Source organism: Cariama cristata, unplaced genomic scaffold (genome assembly GCF_000690535.1).
Source record: "Cariama cristata isolate BGI_N322 unplaced genomic scaffold, ASM69053v1 scaffold1007, whole genome shotgun sequence".
Taxonomy (NCBI): Eukaryota; Metazoa; Chordata; class Aves; order Cariamiformes; family Cariamidae; genus Cariama; species Cariama cristata.
Genome location: NW_009626850.1, coordinates 1 through 20,284, shown reverse-complemented (window position 1 = coordinate 20,284; position 20,284 = coordinate 1). Strand labels below are relative to the sequence as shown.

The following is a 20,284-nucleotide window of genomic DNA, read 5'->3' as shown; positions in this document are numbered from 1 at the left end:
TCTCCCTTCCAACATACACCCGTAACTAATCTATATAAAGAAGCAGCATTGCCAATTAGTATTTAATGTGCAGGCTAACAGAATTCAGGATATGTGCTTCTGAGGATCAGAAAAGTTAAAATTCATTCTCGGATTTTTAATTTTTTTCCTCTAACTATAAAAGAAGCATCTTTAACACACATTTCTTATTAACTTGCTCAGAAAATAATAATACATTTGGTAAGTCAAAATGAACTCTATCAAGACCAAGTCTATTGAAGTCAACGAAGTCGCTTCCAAAATGAACTTTTTCTGCTAAAACTCTGCTTACTTCATTAAGAGCACTAATAGTTACTGAAATCCCACAAGTAAAACACGAATGAACCCTCATTCTCCATGCTGGTTTTACTAAAGATTTAATTCAACAAATAGCACCGTGAGATACCATGTGAAAAAGCACAAAATAGAAGTTCATTTTCATTTTAGTTCAGGCCCATGATCTAGATTTTACAAACAGTGATTTTGTCTGCGATAACAAGCATGTCTTAGGCAAGCTCTGATTTTTCAAGAATGGATGTTCAGCACTTCATAAAAACATGCCCGTGCTTCCTAAGAAACTTTGCAATAGTTCTTTACACAGAACCCCCCAAACCGTACTTGTTTATGTGATCGGCTGGTAATACTGTAGTGCAGACAAATGTAATGCGTACAACCTGCCAAGCGTACTTCTCCACACTCGCCAGAAAGAAAATATTCCACAAGTGCAATACGCGGGTTGTTCATTTACCACAAAACGATCTCCTGTACATTTAACAGGAATTTATGTCAGAGCTTGCACAGAGGTGAGGCTGTATTGTACAGGTTAGCACAGCGGAATACCTAGATACTTTTATACCACTCAGAAAAGCTTCGGAGAACTAGGCTTTAAATTCTTAGTGGGAATTTTTCCCCATGTGGATTTCTTTTGCCAGATGAGTCAAAATTTCTACGAATCTTCTCTTCTCTTGTTCTTTCCCCCCAAATTTGATTTAGGTTTGTTACTGAAAAGCTACACAGAATTGAGACTGTGTGTGGACAGAGCTGTCCCAGCCAGGATGGCACCTGACGATACAGTATCTCAACGTGGCACAGCCTGTGACTTACTTTTTGTTCCAAAATAAATCCCTCAGACATTTCTTATTTTCTACTGCTATGTCAATAATGCTTAGAAATGTGGCATATGTACTACTTTTGTCAGAATTACTGTAACACCGCAAGGAAATTAAACTACATGAAACTGTGAAGAATGAGGAGAACAAGAAAAATGGATGAGCGCCTCTTCTGACCAAAAAAAAAAAAAAAAAGAACGATAAGCATTGCCAGAGAATCCAGAAAATGGCGGTTCCTTACCTGTAATGTGCTAACATTAAAGAGCTTTATAGCACTGCAGATTTATTTCCAAGGGAACAACAATCAGTTCAAAAAACACTGCAAAGATTTAACATCCCTATTAAAACTGAAATATGCCCCAAATACTTTCATTTTAACCTCTTAGGGTCCAATCCTGCCGGTCCCTTTCATGTATCACTTTGAATTAAATCATCTGATAAAAGACAGTCAGAGGGGGTCTTTATCAAAAGTCTGAAAGTGGACTAGAAAATAATATTAACAGCTTCTCTTTGTCTTGTATTTTGATTTGAGTATTACAGTATTTAAATCATGTCATGCTGAGCTTTCATTGCCTTCAGCAATGTAGTATCACACTTGGATTTTTATTAGTTCACAAGTGTCTGATTATGCGAGCACATGGAAATTAATCACCAGCAGAATAAAACCTCTGGTGCGAGCAAACAGGCCAGTCATAAAACAGAAACTTTGATACTGCGGCAGAAGCGGATCCAAAGTTTGAATGCTGCGCAGCCTGAGGTGTCAGTTCATTGTATTAAAAAAGGTAGAAATTACTTGCTGAACATGAGTCTTGAATGCCCCAAAGGTTTTGAAACACTCACCCTGGTGTAAATCAGAAGTAAGTGTAGTACAGTCAGTGATGTTACACTGGATGGGCAGAAGCCAGGCCAAAAATGCCTGAAAGGAGAGACTGCCTTACACTAGACCATGCACCTCCTCATCGACTCCCGCTGTAAACATTCTTACTAAAACTTTTAATTATGAACAAACAAATGCCCCACTAAGCTGCATTTCTCTTGTGACTTCACTCAGTTACAAAACCCACCAAAATGAACCCACAGCAATGTTAAGGCAAGACAGTATTCCTGTGGACGATCATCCCGACAGTACACCCCAACCAACAGAGATCCCCGACACACAAAAAAGAAGTGTCTTTCAGCGCAATCCACTCCGTTGTGTGCCTCGGCTACCTGCGTGAATGTGCAGGTGGCATATTACCTGCAAGAGTCTTATTCTCCTGGCTGCTTCCAAACTGTGCACCCCTGGTCTAGAGCCCTGGCTACCTCCATGCCGCAGTTAGGGTCCCTACGTGCCAGTTTTAAAAGATTCGGCAGTGTCAGTAGGTGGGAGGTATTGCAGAGCGTTTAAATCAGTCAGGGCAGACTGCTGCTCCTAAAGGACCAAATGGAAGGATCTTACATCAGTTGTGTTTATGCTTTAAGTGTACAGATTAATAAAAATCCAGTATTTGGTCAAAAAGTTTTGCATGTTTGAACATGTAGTTGCAAGGATTAAACATACTTTTCTAAACTCTTAACAGTTATGCACACTTGTATCATCAGCTCTTAGATTTACAATACATATTTTTACATGTTACAACATAACTGTTACATTTCCTATTTATAGATTTTCTTGTTGCCTGCATTCTCTCAGCCACCTCTGATGAAGGTTATGGGGGAAAAAAGAAAAAAAGATGACTGCTCTTCAAGGAGAACAAAAATCTGCACTTTCAGGTCTCACACCACATAACACGGGGCACATCCCAGACAGTCCCTATCTTTTCGTATCATAAAGAAAATACACTGAAAACTGTAACAGTTTTTGAGCAGAAGTACTAACGCGGCTTTTGCAACAGACATCGTCTGTCAAATAGAGCTATTTCCATGCCCACATCGTAAGTTACCACCTCTCTTTAATGTATATATTTGCACTTACTCATTCACTTTACGTACTATGATCAGAGACTCAAAATGGTTCCTCAAAAATATGACTATGCAAACTTAGTGTCATAAACTAAGAAAACCTCAAACACCAGAATTCAAAATAATACCGAGCACTTACAAGAACAGAAAATTAACTCTATATAGTATTGATCTTAATTTGAAAACTCTACTTGTGACTAAATCATAAAATATGTAGAGTTAACGGAATTCTAGTGCCATAAAGTTACAATAGCATTTGACAGTTCCTGGAGTATGTCTCAGTGGAATCAAAGACACTAAAAATTGTCATTTTGTCTACACTGTATTTATTATAGCAAGCGATACAGCTGAGGGAAAAAGACCTAAAGCTTTCTGGCATAAAATAATTTATTTGGGTTTGCAACAGAAGCAGCAAGCTTCAAACTAGCTAGGCCTGGCTTAAACCTGAAGAAAATCTTGCTTACACAACAGCACACGTCTTTTCTCAAGATGTATTAAGTTAGTTCTTTCTCTAAAGGGCTTCTCTCACAAAACCTGCTGTACGTCGGTTATGACATACCACTAAATTTGTATGTGACTCATAAAATGCCACTGTGATGTGCCTTTTATTGGAACACTTCAGACTCATTAGTCTGTTTGGATAACAAAGAATGTCATAGTTTATATTTAAATGTTCAGATTCACCACAAATTCAGTTCTCCCTGAAAATATATGACACCTTGAATAAATTTGGTTAAAAGAGAATGGAGCTTGCTCTTTCATCATCAAGACTCTTCCATAGTTTGTGCTTGTGTTTTCTTGCACTAGTTCCTTGCACTATTCACAATACATGTAGGTAGAACAGAGTCTTGTCAGAAAGCATTTGCTCCTCAAGAGGTCTGCCAACAAGCTGGCTAACAAAATTCTTGAATAGTGTTTGACAACTTTTAAGATGCTCTCTGAGCAAATATTGCTAAGAGTAATTATAGACCTGTGACCCAGACAACCCAATTTGTTAAGTCTCCCCACATCTGGTAATTGGAAGACCCTGTTAGCAAACATCAGTTAATTACCCAGCTTATCTCTTGAGAAAGTAACTGCCAGTCCTTAAAACGTGTACCTTTTCTGAGTCATTCCCTACCCCAACTCCACACGAAAACTTCAAGGTAAAAAGTTCCATTTGTTCAAAAATAAAACCCAGAAAGCTAGCTAATGTAGTTTGACACAACATAATTAACAGATTCTTGGGTGGGACTGTCTGGGTTTGGCAGCCTCCTGACAGTCCTTAGTAAGACGTTAAAGCGATCAACACCTGACATCTGTTAGCAAAGAGGCATTCTGAGGTAAAGAGCAACTAAATCTAAAGAAATCAGGTACTTAGACCAGTTTAACTTTTTCATGAGGTGATATCCTGCCTGACACTGTAATCTTTCTTCCTGGAGTGACGCAAGACTTAAGTAAAAGAAAACAACCTGTAGTCCCTCCCTCCCAATATGCAGTAATTATTTTTTAGGCAAAGAACAATGAAGAACTATTTATCCCAGTTTAAAAAGGAATAAAAATAACTTAAGCACTAAATTTGTGCTAATACCTAAGCAACTGTGATGCTCAAAAGGAATTCCTTCAATGCTGCACTGATGTGAACAAAAAAAGCTACTTGAAAGAAAATGGTTAATTCTCCTAACTACTGAGGAAAAGAATATTCATAGCAAGAAGTTCCATTTATTTGATTTCTGTACATGCACTTCCTGAGGCTTTGGGGATGGTTAATAATAAGAAAGAAGAAAAGGCAAACGACATGGTCACAGGTGAGAGATGAACACCCTGAAAGTAGTAAAAGAATGCTTTTGTTTGCCTTTGCATTTTTAATGTATAAAGGATATGCTTTATTTAAAAAGGCCAGGTTCAGGAAAGATTTTTGATCAGCTTATCAAGACCATAAAGAGAGACACAAATAAATTTTTAAAGGGCTAAAGGAATAGGTACTATTTTATATTAGGTATCACACAGAAAACCCCAGTAAGTACTCATCACATTGTCATCAGGGCTTTTCACAAAGCTATTAAATAGAATAAAAAGGAATACTAAAAAAATCACTATTATCCCCACTGAAAAAAAAAATTAAAATAAAAAAAAATTGCTAACAAGAAAATACCCCCCACATAATAATGCTTTTACCAATGGCCAAACCCCTGACCATAAACAAAGATATAACAACCTTTTTTTTTTTTTTAAAATACAGCATTTTCTGTGCTCTGCATAATAATGTCTTGTTACCTTTACACTTCTTTTCTTCTTTTTGGTATTCCTGGGCACTTGACATGACTTGAAAGTTTGCTTTTGTATGGCCTGGCTGTAAAATTGTGCTAGTCCAAGTTGAAGCATGTAGACATTGCGAAAGCTGCTCTCCATTCCTCTGGATATCATAATTTTTGGAGTGTCTTTTCCTACACAAATGGTTTTCTGCTATGCCCACCACATTCCATTTCTGATTTCTGCCAGGAAGGTGAATCAGTCTGTCCCATGACAGGAGGCCACATCCTGGATGTTTGGCAAATACTGCAGGGCTACAAACTGTTGGCATTGCCAAAATCTTGCTCAGGTGTGGAGTTTTGGAAAGCAAATGGTTCCCCAGCTCTCCTGATGCCGTGGTATTCCCGTGCATTTCCACTTGACTGCACCGATGTGATGCAGAGCCTTTCAGCCATGCCCATTCAGCCACCATAGTTCCCCTTCGGTACAAGTAAATAGAAAATTTTCCTGTCTGTGAAGCCTGAACAAGCAGGCAGACCTATGTGGACAGGCTAACACTAGATCTAACTTTCACAACATCACAACTACAACACGGGCCTCAGGGCAAGTTACCACCAATTTATTGCCTTGCTCATATGATCACTTGAGGTCTTGTAGGTCGAGGCTGGTCGTGAACAATTTTCAGATACTTAAAACACAAAACATCAAGGATTCAGCCTTGTTTGACTTTGCTCTTATCGTAGGCTGACCTGAGGGACACTCTGTTACCTAAGTGTGACACTCTTATGTGGGCATGCTTAGCAGTTCCGCTTTTGCTACCTACTGCCTTTCTCTCGTCGTGGTCACAGTCGAGTATCAGAGACACTAATTTTATCACAGGAGTACAGACATTTGGGTTTAGTGTAGATAATGAACAATACTAAAGCTGCATGATTTGATCTAATTAGTCATAAAGATTAAGCAAATTTATTTATTCTTTGATACAGAAGAAACTGAGATACCACTAGTTGATAAATCTGTAAAACTAAATACAGCCCATTTTCTACTTTTGGGTAGCAAAACTAAATGCTACAGAAATGAAACATCAGAGATGATATTCCACATTTAAAGAAATTATTTTGTTTTATATTATATGTATCAAAATTCAAATACAAAATAGCTTTCTAACTTGCCTATAGAAAATAGCAAATTCCAGACATATGACAACCAATATCCACTGTGGTTTTAATCACAGTAAGATTCTGCTATTTTCATGGACCCAAGAGTTAATTTTACATACATTTCACATGGTAAAGTAATTCATATACCTATTAGAAAGTGCACACTAAGTCAGTAGTTTCCTGATAAAAATGATTTAAAGTAACTTTGGATTTCAGTTACCAGATCTATCGTATTATTGCTGTTTCTGAAAGTTTTGTCTTAAGACTTCTCTTAAGTGGAATTCTGCCAATATAGGACATATTCAGAAAACTTCATTATGGTTAGTATTGAAGACTGTTATCCTATGTTAATCCCCAATAGTATATATAGCTTTCCTCAGTATCTTATTCAATTTTAGAGGTAAAAGTATACCTTTTTTTTTCTGCTGGGAGTGTAAGCTCACCTGATATTTGAAGTTAAAAGTCCATTCCTTCTACTCACCTACTCTCAGCTGGACACCAACTACATGAATGTGTATGAGAAACTATCTGCCATCACAGACTTCAATGCACAGGGCAGGTAAGTGAACTACAGAATTTGCACTTATCTACTTCTGGCTTTATCAATTTGCTCTTAGTTCAGACTTGATTTTCTAAGTAAAATTAAAAACTAACTCTAAATGCAGGTAATATGGCAAGAGAATATCACTTGTAGGAGGATAATCAGATTTAAAATAGAATAGTGAAAGTAACCCAGAAAATACTAGGAATATTAAAAAATGAAAAGAACACATAATTTGAACACTTTTATATCTTCTAGATTTCATAATAAACTTAAGCTCAGAGGGAGAGACTGGATTGTTCTGTTAAGACCCTCTGGGAGCTGCACAGAACTTCCCTGCAAGATCTGAACGGAACTTGGGCGCTTCACTCTGTGTGGCAGAGAGAGGAACCGTGCGCTATAACCCACCCTTCCACCAGGCTTTTTGTAACCTCAGACAACGTACCCTTCAGTACGAGGCTACTTGCCTCTTCCTTGTCTTCCTTCACGTTCCAGTTACCTCCCTGCATGGATAATATTGCATCTTTATATAAATGCAAGAGGCAGGCATGTGCAATATGTGTTAAAAAATACAGGCATTTCTGTAATTCATTCTGTAAACAGATACTTCTATGCTTTGTCAATTCCTTGAGTGGACCACTGACCCCACACAATTCTTGACCTTGTTTAAAAAAGAGTGTTATATCCTCAGTTACTCAGGTCTTGCTATTAGTCCTGGAATCGACATCACTCATTCATAATCTAAGCTGTTCAATCTTGTTAGGCAAAAATTTCTGTATGTTTTTCCCAAATTTATCTTTGATATTAAAGGTCCTCTTTGCTGTCCTTTAGCCTATGAGGATTTACTTTACCTTTGATTTTATTTAAAACACATACACTCACTGCAATGGTAAAACTTTTGTTCCCCAAGGATTCAGAGAGGATGTCACACAAGGTTTACAGATTTTTACCTTTAGTAAGGAACTTTAAAACCCCCCTTAACTTAAAAAATAAAACATATTTTCCAATTTCTGTGTTTGCAAAGCATATGTGGGATTTTAAAATATGATTCTAGACACACTTAAACGATGACAATAAACTGATTCCATTGTATCTTCCATCATTTGGAATTTGCCCACGCAGAGTTTACAAAGGCTAACTCAACATCAAGCAGCATTATCCTCTCTTTTCCTTTCAGTTCCCTCCAAAATTTGTCTCACTGTTTTGCCTGCTATGTTAGCTACAGTTTGTTTAATTTTACAAGCTTCCAGTTCATTTCACAAATTCCCTTCAGTCACCAGGGACATTTTACATTGAAATTTTGCTAGATGAGGATTAAGTTGTAAGGAATTACCGCTGAGGGGTCTCATACTTGTCTCCTTTTCTAATACTTCCTATACTGTGGTGCAACAGATATGTATGTCCTAAATTACCATTCAGCTTATTAAAATGTTAAATTACAATTTCACCTCAGGACTACATTATTTATTCTACTCCTTTTGTTTTACTATATCTTGCCTGAATTTCTCAAAAGCTTTTTGCTTTGTTTTGTTTTGGTTTTTTTCCCCAACAGAGAATGCAGTTTAAATCTCCTACATCTGCTCTTGGATTTGTCAAACCAAAACCCTTGATAAAGGATGATAGCGTAATTTTGTCTGAGCTCCCTAATTGTAAGAGAAGCATCTCTCTCCCTCTAGCTACTATTAAAACTGCTATAATCAAGGTAGAAAGCAGTACAGCCTACTGGGATGAATCACGACTAAAACCACAGGCCCTATTTCAGAATAAAGAGGGACTAATAAGAAGGGCCTAGAGCTGCTCTTGTCAACGTAAGTAAAGGAATCATCAAGCAATTTCAGAGATATAAAAGCAGGACATCGTAGCAGCAACCGGCATCTGAGCAGTCAACAGTTCAAAAGACTTTCTCAAGTTCCCATCAGAGTGTCTTCACAGGTAAGTTTGTTTTATAGAAGCAGAAAAGTTTTAGCAGATGAGGTGTCCACTGAGCTAAACTAAACGGACAGGCGAGGAGAATCTCTCAGAAAATTACTACAGGCCAAGACAAAGACTCCTAATGGGTGATTGTAAAGGTTGGCCTGTTCTCAGATATACAGCACTATCTGAATGTCAGTATATAAAGGACTATAAAAACAATGGAACAATTCATTTGTTTTCATCTCAGTTATATGTTTTTCTTCCTATTTCTCTACTAGTATCTGCCAACAGCGGTAAAGGAAGAGATACAAAACGCCTCTCCCTTCTTTAGTCCATCTCAAGAGAAGGGAGTCACAACTTCTTTCTTCCAGAAAGGTGGGAGGTGGTAGCCAGCCAGCCAGGAGGACAGCGTTTCTTGTTGGAATGAGCTGTGTACCTATCCTGAACTTTGACAAAAACTTCAGAGTGCACAACACAGGACCAAAAAGCACGCTGAAAAGACTGCCTGTTCCCTGTGCTCACCACAACAACCCTAGAGGCACCACATTAAATCCTCCCTGCTCTCACCCGAGAGCTACACCCGTTTTTCCTAACTCGGGATCTGCCCTGTTACACTCAAGGCTGCCATTTGTATTACTGTTATTATTATTACTGCTTTATAGCGCAGTAGCTCCAGTTGACAGCTAGATCCACTGGTGATGAAAGCTGCTGGGCGACCACACAGACAATCAGTCCCTGCTCCTCAGAGACTGCATTGCTCACACATTTTTGGTGAGTGCAAACATTTCTTTTTCACCCTCAGCAACAGGCTATCACTTAGTTTCAAGGCAAAAGGTAAATCAACAGTTCTGGGATGTCAGAGGATTGCTATTTTTACAGTTACAAAAACACTTCCACTCAAAACAAAAAGTTATTTTACATTCCAAAACTGCTCACAGCCTGTTAAGAATTTCAACTTGTAGCTGATCAAAACAGTACCAGTAGGTGAATATATTATCAGTCTCTGAATTGTCATTAACTTGATTGCAAAACAAAAGATTGACAAAGGCGATTCTTGCATAAAGTTTTGCCTCTTCTCATATTTGGAGCTTACTGAAAACAGAGCAGCAAGGGCAACAGCACTTTACTGTTGTTTCTTTTTTTTTTTTAGACATCAAAGTATGCAAGCATCTAAGGACATTGAAGTGGGCTGGCTTCAGGGAGATCAACTAAGGCAAATGTAATCAGGATTAGGACTGAGGGGTGCACAGGAGGTTGATCAAGCAGCCTAGCTTTGTATGGACCCAGTCCAATAACACTAGATGATTTCTACTTAATGACTTAAGAAAAAAAAGCAAGTGGGCTACAATTAAAGGACATCTCCCCAGCAAAATTAAAACCCAATTCATCTTTTGTACAAGCATTTTAAAGCACACATGGTAACTATAAGGAAAAGCATGTGAAGTTTTCATGTGTGTTTGTCCTGGGAATAATAAAACTACCCGTGCCAGACAAGGCTAAGGTTTCATTTCTTCTCATTAATATTGCAGTCAGTTCACAGCATTTTATTTTCTTTCCTTTATTGTGCTTCTCCTCTCCTCTTCCCCTCGCCTTTCCCTTCCTTCCCTTTTCTCCCAAATAACAGCATAGCATTTTCTTCTTATTCTTCCTTATCAAACAGGGAAACACTTCAAAATTGAGTTTCTCAACTTTTAAACTAGGTTCACAGGATCCTTGAACGAGTAGAAGGATGGAGCACAGCTAATACAGAGTAGCCAGATTCTTCTTTCTAAATATGCAAACCCTGCCTTCATACAATGTGATAAATAAAACCACTGAGAACATGTGATTTCTTTCCTAAATTTTAAAATGTAAAAATGACAGTCACTACAAGAAAAAAAATGTACAGTGAGAGAAAGGGAATATAGCAGGTGGAACTAGTGACGTCTACCGAAACCACCAGGTGGTTTCCAATATTTCAGAAACATGTGTGTATGTGTATGCTTGTGGAAGTAAACAGAGCCAGGATTATTTAATCCAAGACTGTTGTACCATTACTTGCTTTAACAGTGGCAATATTACAAAATATCTAAATACTACATTTTAGAATATGGCTTTCATTAGAAATCAAAATTCAGTATTTTCGAACACACTTTTGGACAAAGATTACATCATCACGAAAGAAGAGTGCGCAGGTATTACAATAAACTTTGTAAAGAGTTTTTAACGTGTAAGAAAAGTAACATTAAGAAACTTCTAATACACAGTGTAACAGTTTTATCCTTGTTCTTGCTGACAGATATCTTAATGAGCTCCTCAGTGTGAACTAGCTTTTTAAAAACACACTGAAGTTGAATTAACTATTAAAGTAATACTAGACATACGCATATCTCATCAAGAACCTGGGTCGGACATTATGCTCAAATTTCTAAACGTAAGAAAAAATTAATCAGAGGAAAAGAATACCCAGAAGAACGTGACAGTTCATCTCCAAGTTAACCAGAAGCAAGTTCTGAGCACAAAGAAGTAAATGGTTCAGGGTTTTGGTATGTAAAGAGCTATCTGAAACCCTCTCCTTAGAGGAATTAACAGGAGCTGTGTACTCGAATATGGAATCTTTGGACAGCTAGAGATACAATAAAAATACTGAAAGAAACGAATGACCAAAGGTATAAGGGGGAAAAGCAGTAAGACACCGGGATACCCAATGGAACTAGGAAGGTGATGTTAACCAATACAGTCACATAGAATCTAAATGCATCTGACCCTCTCACAGCTCTGTACAATACATGGGAGAGAGTTTTTCTGAGAACAAGGTATACCCGGGCACAGCAGCTCTCTTCAAACTAGAGGGCTCGCCTGCATACCATTCTCCAACAGGAGCCATAAGCAGATACCCAGGGAAGAGTAAGAACAAAGCAAGCATACACCAGAGTTCCCACCAACGGACTCCCACTCCCCAGCTACTTGTCAGCCTGAGCCCCTGTAGTCTATCTAAACTGTAGTAATACCCAAGGAATTCCTCTTTGAAGTGCAGCCCACTGTCCTCTGGCGCACACTTCTTGCATTCACAACACCCTTTGGCAAGGAGTTCCAGTATCTGTCTCTCTTTAATGTGCAGAACCACCTCCTTCTGTTTGTTTCAAACCAGGATTAATTTGATGCCCAACAGACAGTGATCCACCTCTCCAGGACTCATTTTGCAGTCTACTGCTTGTGTGAATGTGGGAATGTTAATGGATTTTTACTCTCCCCACATGGTGTTAGGTAATTCTTTTAATGCCTGGGAACCTACTAAAATAGAAGTGAGAAGCTAGAACACCATTTCCAGATTATGGATCAAAATACCATACAACAGCTCTTTAAAAACGTGTAAGTTACAGTCAAACCATTTGGGAAATCACTCAAATCACTTCCACAAATCACTTCAAATCACTACCACCATTTTGTAAAATCCTGATTTTGAGTACTGCTTTCACCATGAGCTTTCAGATCAGTTCACATGGTCTTTCTTCAGTCCCACATGAGACCTTCCACCCCTCCCCACTAAGGAATGGATAGTATATGTGGCCACTGTTTAGTAACAGCAAATCCTGGAGATATCTGCACATAATTAAAGCTCTTTGCTTTTTCAAAATGATGAAACAGTTCAAGCTATTGTAGTTCTACAATTGCTTAAAGAGATCCCTACATCTTGAAATAACACCTCCTGTTCAAGGACTGAGGTTTGAGCAATGGCCAGGTAAAAAAAGGTACTAAACTAGCAGTCTTGATAATTATATATTTTGTGAAAGACAAAAACCACTAAATAAACAAATAAAGTTTGCCCAAATAATGAAGTCAAAGGCTTCTTCAGAAAGACAGACAAACTGGGATGTGAGGAGAGTATTCTTTAAAACTTGAAATAAACTGAAGCTTGGTACAGGTCTAAACGGTTTTCAGACATGTGATCGGAACCTAACAAAGCCGATCTGGAAGTCTAGCCTTCATGGTCTGCAACCTTTAAACATCTCCTTAAACATTTTGTCTTCTTTTATGATAAGCGCTGTAGCAAATCCAATGCTTTTAAAGAACATCATCAGAAATGCATTTAGGGAATGTAGAAGGTCTTTTGTTTAGATGGAAATAACTGGAAAATGCCTGATTGGATAGTAGCTTTCCAATAGTTCATCAACAGCTTTATATTTGGCACAAAAAAATTAGTGTCCTCTCTACATATAGGACTGCATATCAAGGACAAGTAGTGTATGTTCACTGCTCTGACATACAGTCGTCAGAAGAACTCAACAGCAGCCTGTGGTCAGGCTTATGCAGACCATAAAATGGCAGGCTGCAACTCCTGTGGCAAGCACAGAAAAGGAAAGCGTTTTATTTTATAGGCTGGTGGAGATGACTTAGACAGAACACAAGGACATTTTGGGTTTTTTTAATTAACTATTTGAAAGCATTCTGCCTGCGAAATGAAGAAGTATGTTTTATATTGACATTATGCACTCCTCACTGATGGCAGCAGTGAAACAGTCTTACACAGTCGAAGAATGATACTCAAAATTTCAAACACAACAGTCTGCTCCCATCAGAAATAAATTTCAGAAAGACGAGTTAACAAAAAGAAGCACCTCTGCTTTAAATAAAATTACTAATGAAAGGGACTAAGTATACTGATGGATTATTGAAAAAAAATAGAAAAGGAAAAAAATATCAGCACTAACATTATGAAACATACTCAAGAAAATGGCTAGCAGATGTTGCAAAGCTAAAAAAGTGCGTGTTTGTTTTCTCTGTTCTTTGTGAAATCTAATCAGATCCAAATTTTTTGAAAAATGTGTGCATCTTATCTGGAAAATATAGCTGGTATCCATGAGGTCTAAATACCAAACTTGAACATCTTTAGAAACACATAGACATAAGATCTTCATGTTTCTCCTAAAGAAAAAAATACTCTTAGAGAGCCTTTTTTTTCCCATGATGGGAAAGAAAACCCCAACACATTATTCAAGAATTATGTAAAAATTTGAAATATTACAAAATGTTACGCAGACCACTTTCCTTTTGAAACTTTTATATTTACATAGCACTTTTTGAAAGCACTTTTAAAAACATTAAAATTTAAAACAAAAAAGTTAAAATTAAAACAGAATGTCTGTAACCTAGAACTTACCAAGTGTGATATTTTTAACTGCATATTCAAAAATACACTTCTAAGTAATAAGAGCCATCATGGCGTGATTCATAGCTTCATGCAAAAACATCCCACAATATAAATCTTGTTAACCTTTTGAAAATCCCTAAAAGCTCATTACAAAGCTGCTGAATCCTGGTGTAACAAAACCTTATATTAAAGTATTTATTGTCCTTCTAAAAAGTCCATTACTTAAAAGAAATAATACACTTGAGTTAGTCGGATTTTATCATGGTCTGGCAGACAAGAAGTGTCAGACAGTGATGTATGTCAAATTAAATTATCCTAGGAAAATAATTACAGGAATTCAGAAGAAATTATTTCTCAACCGATGTTACACAATAAACTATTCTCCATCTGAATTAATGGCAAGTTTACAGGGTAAGGAGCATTACAGTGAAAAGACTCATGAAGAAAAGGTGGTACCCTTCCTATCCTATTACTTTTCCCAGTTGTTGGAAACTACATGCAACACCCTTGGAGACAATGGTTTTCAAACCGATCTGTGGCACAAAAGCTAATTAATTTTCTTCTCCAAATGAGTGACCTGTTACAAGAAATGCTGCATATTAAATTCTACTTACTGAAAATATGCATTTATGACATTTAAATTATATTCCCTAACGTAAGCACTTAATTTTATTGTAATTCCTATCTTGATCTAACTTTACAGTCATTACCAAATAGAACAGTGTGAATATTTGAGAGTAGAAGCACGATATCTGAGTCGATTATGAAACTCCAAGTAAAAACTGGGTAAAATCCTGGCCTTACTGAAGTCAGTGAAAGAGTTGCTGCAAACTTCACTGACACTGCTATTATATTCTTTACATTCGATCTTCATCTGCCACGAAGGTGAAATTAATGAGATTTACTGTATTCTGCAAATACTATTTCCTGGTTTTTAGAACTCATTCTGGAATTCCTTCTTCAGTTCTTACTCCAGTAAATGAAGTAAGACAAAGATCTGTCTCAGGGCTCGTACTGCATTTTGGGACAAAATGTGCAGAAGGAAGCCTTCAGTGATAGGTTACTGCCAGTGAATAACGATTATTGCCAGTGAAGAGCGACGCTAAAGCCAGAAGCTTCACTACAGTATTTAAACAGCAAGATTTTGTTAACAAACTATGTTACATACTTATTTATTTGAAAGTACTATCTTCTCAATGAGAAAATACTACTTTCCAAAGTTCTAATGTTTCTATTCTATTGTGCAAACGTATGGCAGAAAGACTTGTAGTTATCGCTAAGATACTACTATTTCTTAAAATGCTTAGAACTTTTTTTCCCAGCTATCACTATCTGGACAGTATGGTGCCAACTCCAAGCTGCTGATGAGCTATGGGGGGAACATCCAATCAGTCATTTTCCACTTATTTCTATTTTAAAAAAAATCCCAAACATATTTTACTTACATTCCCTAAACGCATTTTTGACGTTGTTCTTTAAAAGCATCACATCTGCTGCAGCATTTATCATAAAAGACAACGAATGTTTAAAAAACACTCAGGTTTCAAAACAGGAAAGCTAAACTTTCAGATTTGCTTTGTTACATTTATGTGTGTGCTCACTCATCTAAAGACTATTTATTTTAGGGATGTACCAAGCTTCAGTTTATGAGAACAGAATGTGCCTGTCTCAGAGTTCATACTCAACTTCAGGACATGTTATGTCCAGGTCTCCCTCTCCAGAAGTATCCCTTTATCTTCATGTTTGGTCATCATCTGAATTACCTGTACATAAAACTAGTTAGGCAGGTTTTGACACTTTGAACTGGTAGAGTTGCCAGAGTATACCGACAAACAGAGTGTTTACAAAACCTGTAGGTCCAGCTTTTCACTTGTCAGCTTCTAATGTCATCAGGTACCCAATATTAGGTGTTCATTAACTCCATCTATACTGCTGCGTGACCTCTATTTTGACTGCATTCTAAGAAAAAGGAAGAGTAGTTAAGACCACATTAACTCAACGTCTGCCCTTCCATTGATCTTTTTGCATGCAAAAGTTGTACCTGGTGCAGCAATTTTGCTTTTCATTTTTCACTTTATTCACCTTTACCTAAGGGCTTCTACACTTCTGAAATCCTTCCATGTTACCCATAACTTTGAAGTTCCCAAAATAACTTTGGAAAACTCTCTCTTTATTAAAAGCTATAAGCACATATAATTACAGACGTGTGCCACAAAATAATCAAACCAGTACACGTTTTTAAAGCTGAGATGTCAAAATACTCAAAATATGTCTCCTATGGCAACTGCAAAATTTAGTAAAGCCTAGCTTCACTACCGAAGGCCAAACTCTACAATCTTCTGTCAGAAAAACTTCTCTAGATTGCACTAGAAACTGGAGGCTTTGGGGCAGTGCCTACAAGAGCAAAATTCTTACTGCAGCAAAAATGTAACATATGGGCAGAGAAATTACCTGTCAAAAAACCAGAATAATACAGCCTATTATTTTAGGCAACTGGTCTGGGTTTTGGATTAGATCCTGCTCTCGTATTCCAGCAGCTCAGTAACAGAATCTAAGCTTTCGTTTTCATTCATTAGGAAAGGAGTCCTGTCTGGCTCTGGATGGTGGTATTTATGCAGTTTTTATAGATTTTGAAATATTTTTATTTCATCCATGCCTCTTTTCACATTCACACTCATATACGGAATTTCATTCCTACAGTGAGAAACAGAAAATATAAACTGCTCATAATGAAAAGTGGTGGATATCTACAGCTGTACCAACAGTCATCTTCTGCAATGAAGCTCTTTTTTCGCCTGGCAATTATTTTCTTTGCACATATTTGTTCTGCCCCTTTCTTTCAAAAGAAATGCAGAAAACGTAGGTCCTTCCAATCAGGTTTTGTGTTTCACTGAGCTTAGCAGAGCTGCCCTGCCAGGGGGAAGTCCAGCGAGACAAGTCTGTTAGCGTGCAAGTGGGAATTCTCCATAAAACCCCCCTCCATAGGATGCTACACCCTGAAAAGATAAGCTGAGGATAAAGTGGGTACACTGCATTTCCTTCCCCATCTCTTGCGATCACATAGCAAAAGCTACTAATTGCTCCCTCCAAAACCACAGCAAAATCAAGCCCTGTAGTAAAAGGTGAAAGAAAAACAGTTTAACATGAGACAGAAGAGAGCACAACTGAGAGCTGGAGAGACTGAGTTACATGTCAATGCTTTATATTCTTCAAAAACAGGTATTTGCTAAATGAAATTATCATGCCTAGAATGCCTGAAGAAGAATGCAAAAACACTCCAGCGGGCCCTGCCAATGCAGCCTGAGGATACTAACTCCTTCCTGATCCTCATGTGGCCATGATGCTAATCCAGAGCCTGACACACCAAGTATTCCACTCCGTTCCACAAAAAGCCTCGATGCCCTCTGTCTCCATCCTATATTCATCTGTGCCTAACCTCTGCTTCAATGGACAGCAAAGAAACCATAAAACCAGAAGTGACACATCCTTGTGTATTATCAAATAATACATTTTACTATGAAAGTGTGCATTTAAATAATACTCTTTTTCCCATTAATTTTACTCTCTACCTCACATCTAGGACCCTAAACTTAAAAGACCAGCTTTGTCGGTGAATGCAGTTGTTACCCCTTGCTGGCCAATACAAAAGGAGGGGAGCCTTCTAGAGGAAAGGAAAGGATATTTGATCTGCCCAGTCAGTAAAAATAAACTGTCCCTTGAGCATAACACCAGGAATTCAGTCTTGTTTGTTATGATGTTCCCTATGTAGCACATGCTGCATTTTACAAATAGGCTTTTAAAAGGTCCCATTTATAGCGTGTGGCTCTTGAAACATGCATTGACAAACAATATCAGCAGAACATTTTCTTTTCTCATGCAATTTGATGAACACTAAAACAAATTCTGGAAGTCTGAAATTCTCTGGTTTTCTATATGATCTCCACATAATAAGTACATCTTTTTAGATACCCTGTTCTGGGATTAGAATATATGGGGGGTTTGATTTACATATAGCCTTCAAATGCTTTGCAACTGGCAGGGATCAGATGGTTAAGCAGACTTAGAATGGTTAATGGTCATTTCAACCCTGGATCTTCAGCCCACCTGCAGACCTAGTCAATTATTATCTGAAGAGTACTTGGTAATCTATGTAAAACGATTTTGACTGTCTCGCTTTCAACCTCAGGGGATATGTCCATATTACAAAGTAACTTAGGCCAATGTACTCAGCAGAAACTGTCACTGTACTGGCAGTTTCAGCAGAAATGTTGGAAGTTGGAATGTGCGTTTAGAACAAAGCACAACTTTGTTTCTGAAGGAAAACCAAGGAGGATGAGAGTTTCAGCAGAAAAATGTTGCGGAAGATTACTATGTGCGCCACATCTCCACGCTGTGGGTAGAGGAAAGATTTCAATTCTTAGCACCAATGCATTCAGAACTTGTTATAGCAGTATTGTGCAGTAAACATTTAATAATAATCACTCTAGCAAAGCAAGCAATATTGCATAGATGCTGTTATTAAATACGATTACCTGACATACTGCTGGGAGTTATGGATATGTAATCATTCTTGTTCTTCTTCCATCACCAATGTCACCTGCCAAAAAAAGGAAAAAAAACACCCATGTAATACATCCATAAATGCAAATCTGCAGAATACCATTAACATTTAAACAGCATGGAACATTTTGGATCTTGAATATCATGGTCCATGTTTGATGGCTTAACACATTAAATTCAATGCACCTTGCTTAACTGCATGAGCTGATGAATGCAAGTCAGGTCCAAAACCTGGTGGACTGTAGGAGCTGCGGGCAACAGGGATTTGGAAGCAAAGTAAAAAAGCTGGCAGCTACTGATGCAGGAAAAAAAAAAAAATGCTTCTGCCCACTTCATGGAACACTTTCTCTTAATTTTTTTTGCAGAAGTTCCTTTAGGTCTACTATGTAACTTTAGGAGTTAATTGGTTTTTACTTTACAGCTTCTAATGATGTATGCTCCTTACTCTCAAGTTCAATAAGAACAGAGGATTCAAAGGAATTAGAAATTCTCTGTCCACAGTTACACCGATTCTTCTTCAATCACTTGAAACTCAGAAGTCTATCAACTTTTACAGAGTCTTGAGATGTAAATAGTACTTTTACTCATTTGGCAGAAAACTAATTTATATGTACTTACTTAGCTTTTGAACAGTATCATCTTCTATTTTATTAAGGAGACAACTGCACCTGGGAGGAACTGGATTTGGCATCCTAAAGTTGTAGTTTTAATATTTAGATTGCCTCGCCCATTCACATGCCCATACATACACAATGACATATTAACTATACTCCTTTCCTGTTTGGTAGCAAAGACTGAAGCCCTGCAAGCTAATTTTATGACAGGAGAGAAAGTCACTGACAGCAGTTATGGCATCATCCTTCAGCAGCATCTGTATTTACACTAGCCATAATGTTTTTCAGAGGTATCACAGGCAGCGTGCCCCCTTCAGCCATCCCAGCCCAAAACACGGTGCCCAGTTGGATGATCCCAGCTCACTCCCTAGTTTAAGCACCAACAATCCAATCCGAGTGGAGACAATCCTAAAGGCATTACTCCAGAATAGAGACAAGATCTCATTAGAATTTTTAAATAAGAAATCCCAGGGCTAAAACTGACCTCACTAACGCCAGTGGAAAAGTAGCCTGCGACCAGAGTCATGCTCTCTTGATCGTAAGGAAACACGCACCTTTTAAGGTCAGCATGCAAGTGACATTTTATAGGGGAAGCAGAACCTCTCTTAGATTGTCCGGTTTGACATTTTACGTTAAGAAACTGTGCTTTGGGCTTTCCTTTGTTGACAGACTTTCAGTTTCCAGTTCTCTTCATCCATTCAGCGCCACAGCCCTATCTGTATTTCTTCTCAGCCACTGTCTCTTCACGTGGGGAGCATTTCCCTTCCTCGCCCTTGAAATAAATATCCTCGACCAACAGCAGGCCGAAAGGACATCGAGCGCCTCTGCTCTATTCAGGCACAGACAACAACACTAGAATGAGAAAGCAGGTGACCTGCAGCATGTAATTAATGTATCTGGGACGCAGCCTCGCGGTTTCACCTAAGCTCATCAACCCCCGCAGCGTTACACCGGCGAGGGCTCAACACCCTCCCGGCAGCTCAGGCGCCTGAGGCTTTGCAGTCACCCCCCAACGGCTCCACAAGATGGCGCCGGGACGCTCCCGCCGCGCTCTGCGGCCCCCG

General features: G+C 38.2%; 1 protein-coding gene across 2 annotated transcripts in view; it reads right to left on the bottom strand.

The window, feature by feature from the left end:
• LOC104164745 (thyroid hormone receptor beta) overlaps positions 1-18,643 on the bottom strand; it is a 47,519-nt gene extending 28,876 nt beyond the window's left edge. Inside the window, exon 1 of one of the 2 annotated variants that reach the window (XM_009704180.1) lies at positions 18,579-18,643. In XM_009704180.1, coding sequence (XP_009702482.1) covers positions 18,579-18,585 — 7 coding nt within the window. In that variant the 5' untranslated portion in view covers positions 18,586-18,643. Of the gene's footprint in view, positions 1-5,324; positions 5,371-18,578 lie in introns of those variants that run through there. The other variant, XM_009704179.1, reaches the window with a different exon arrangement.
• Positions 18,644-20,284: the final 1,641 nt, after the last annotated feature.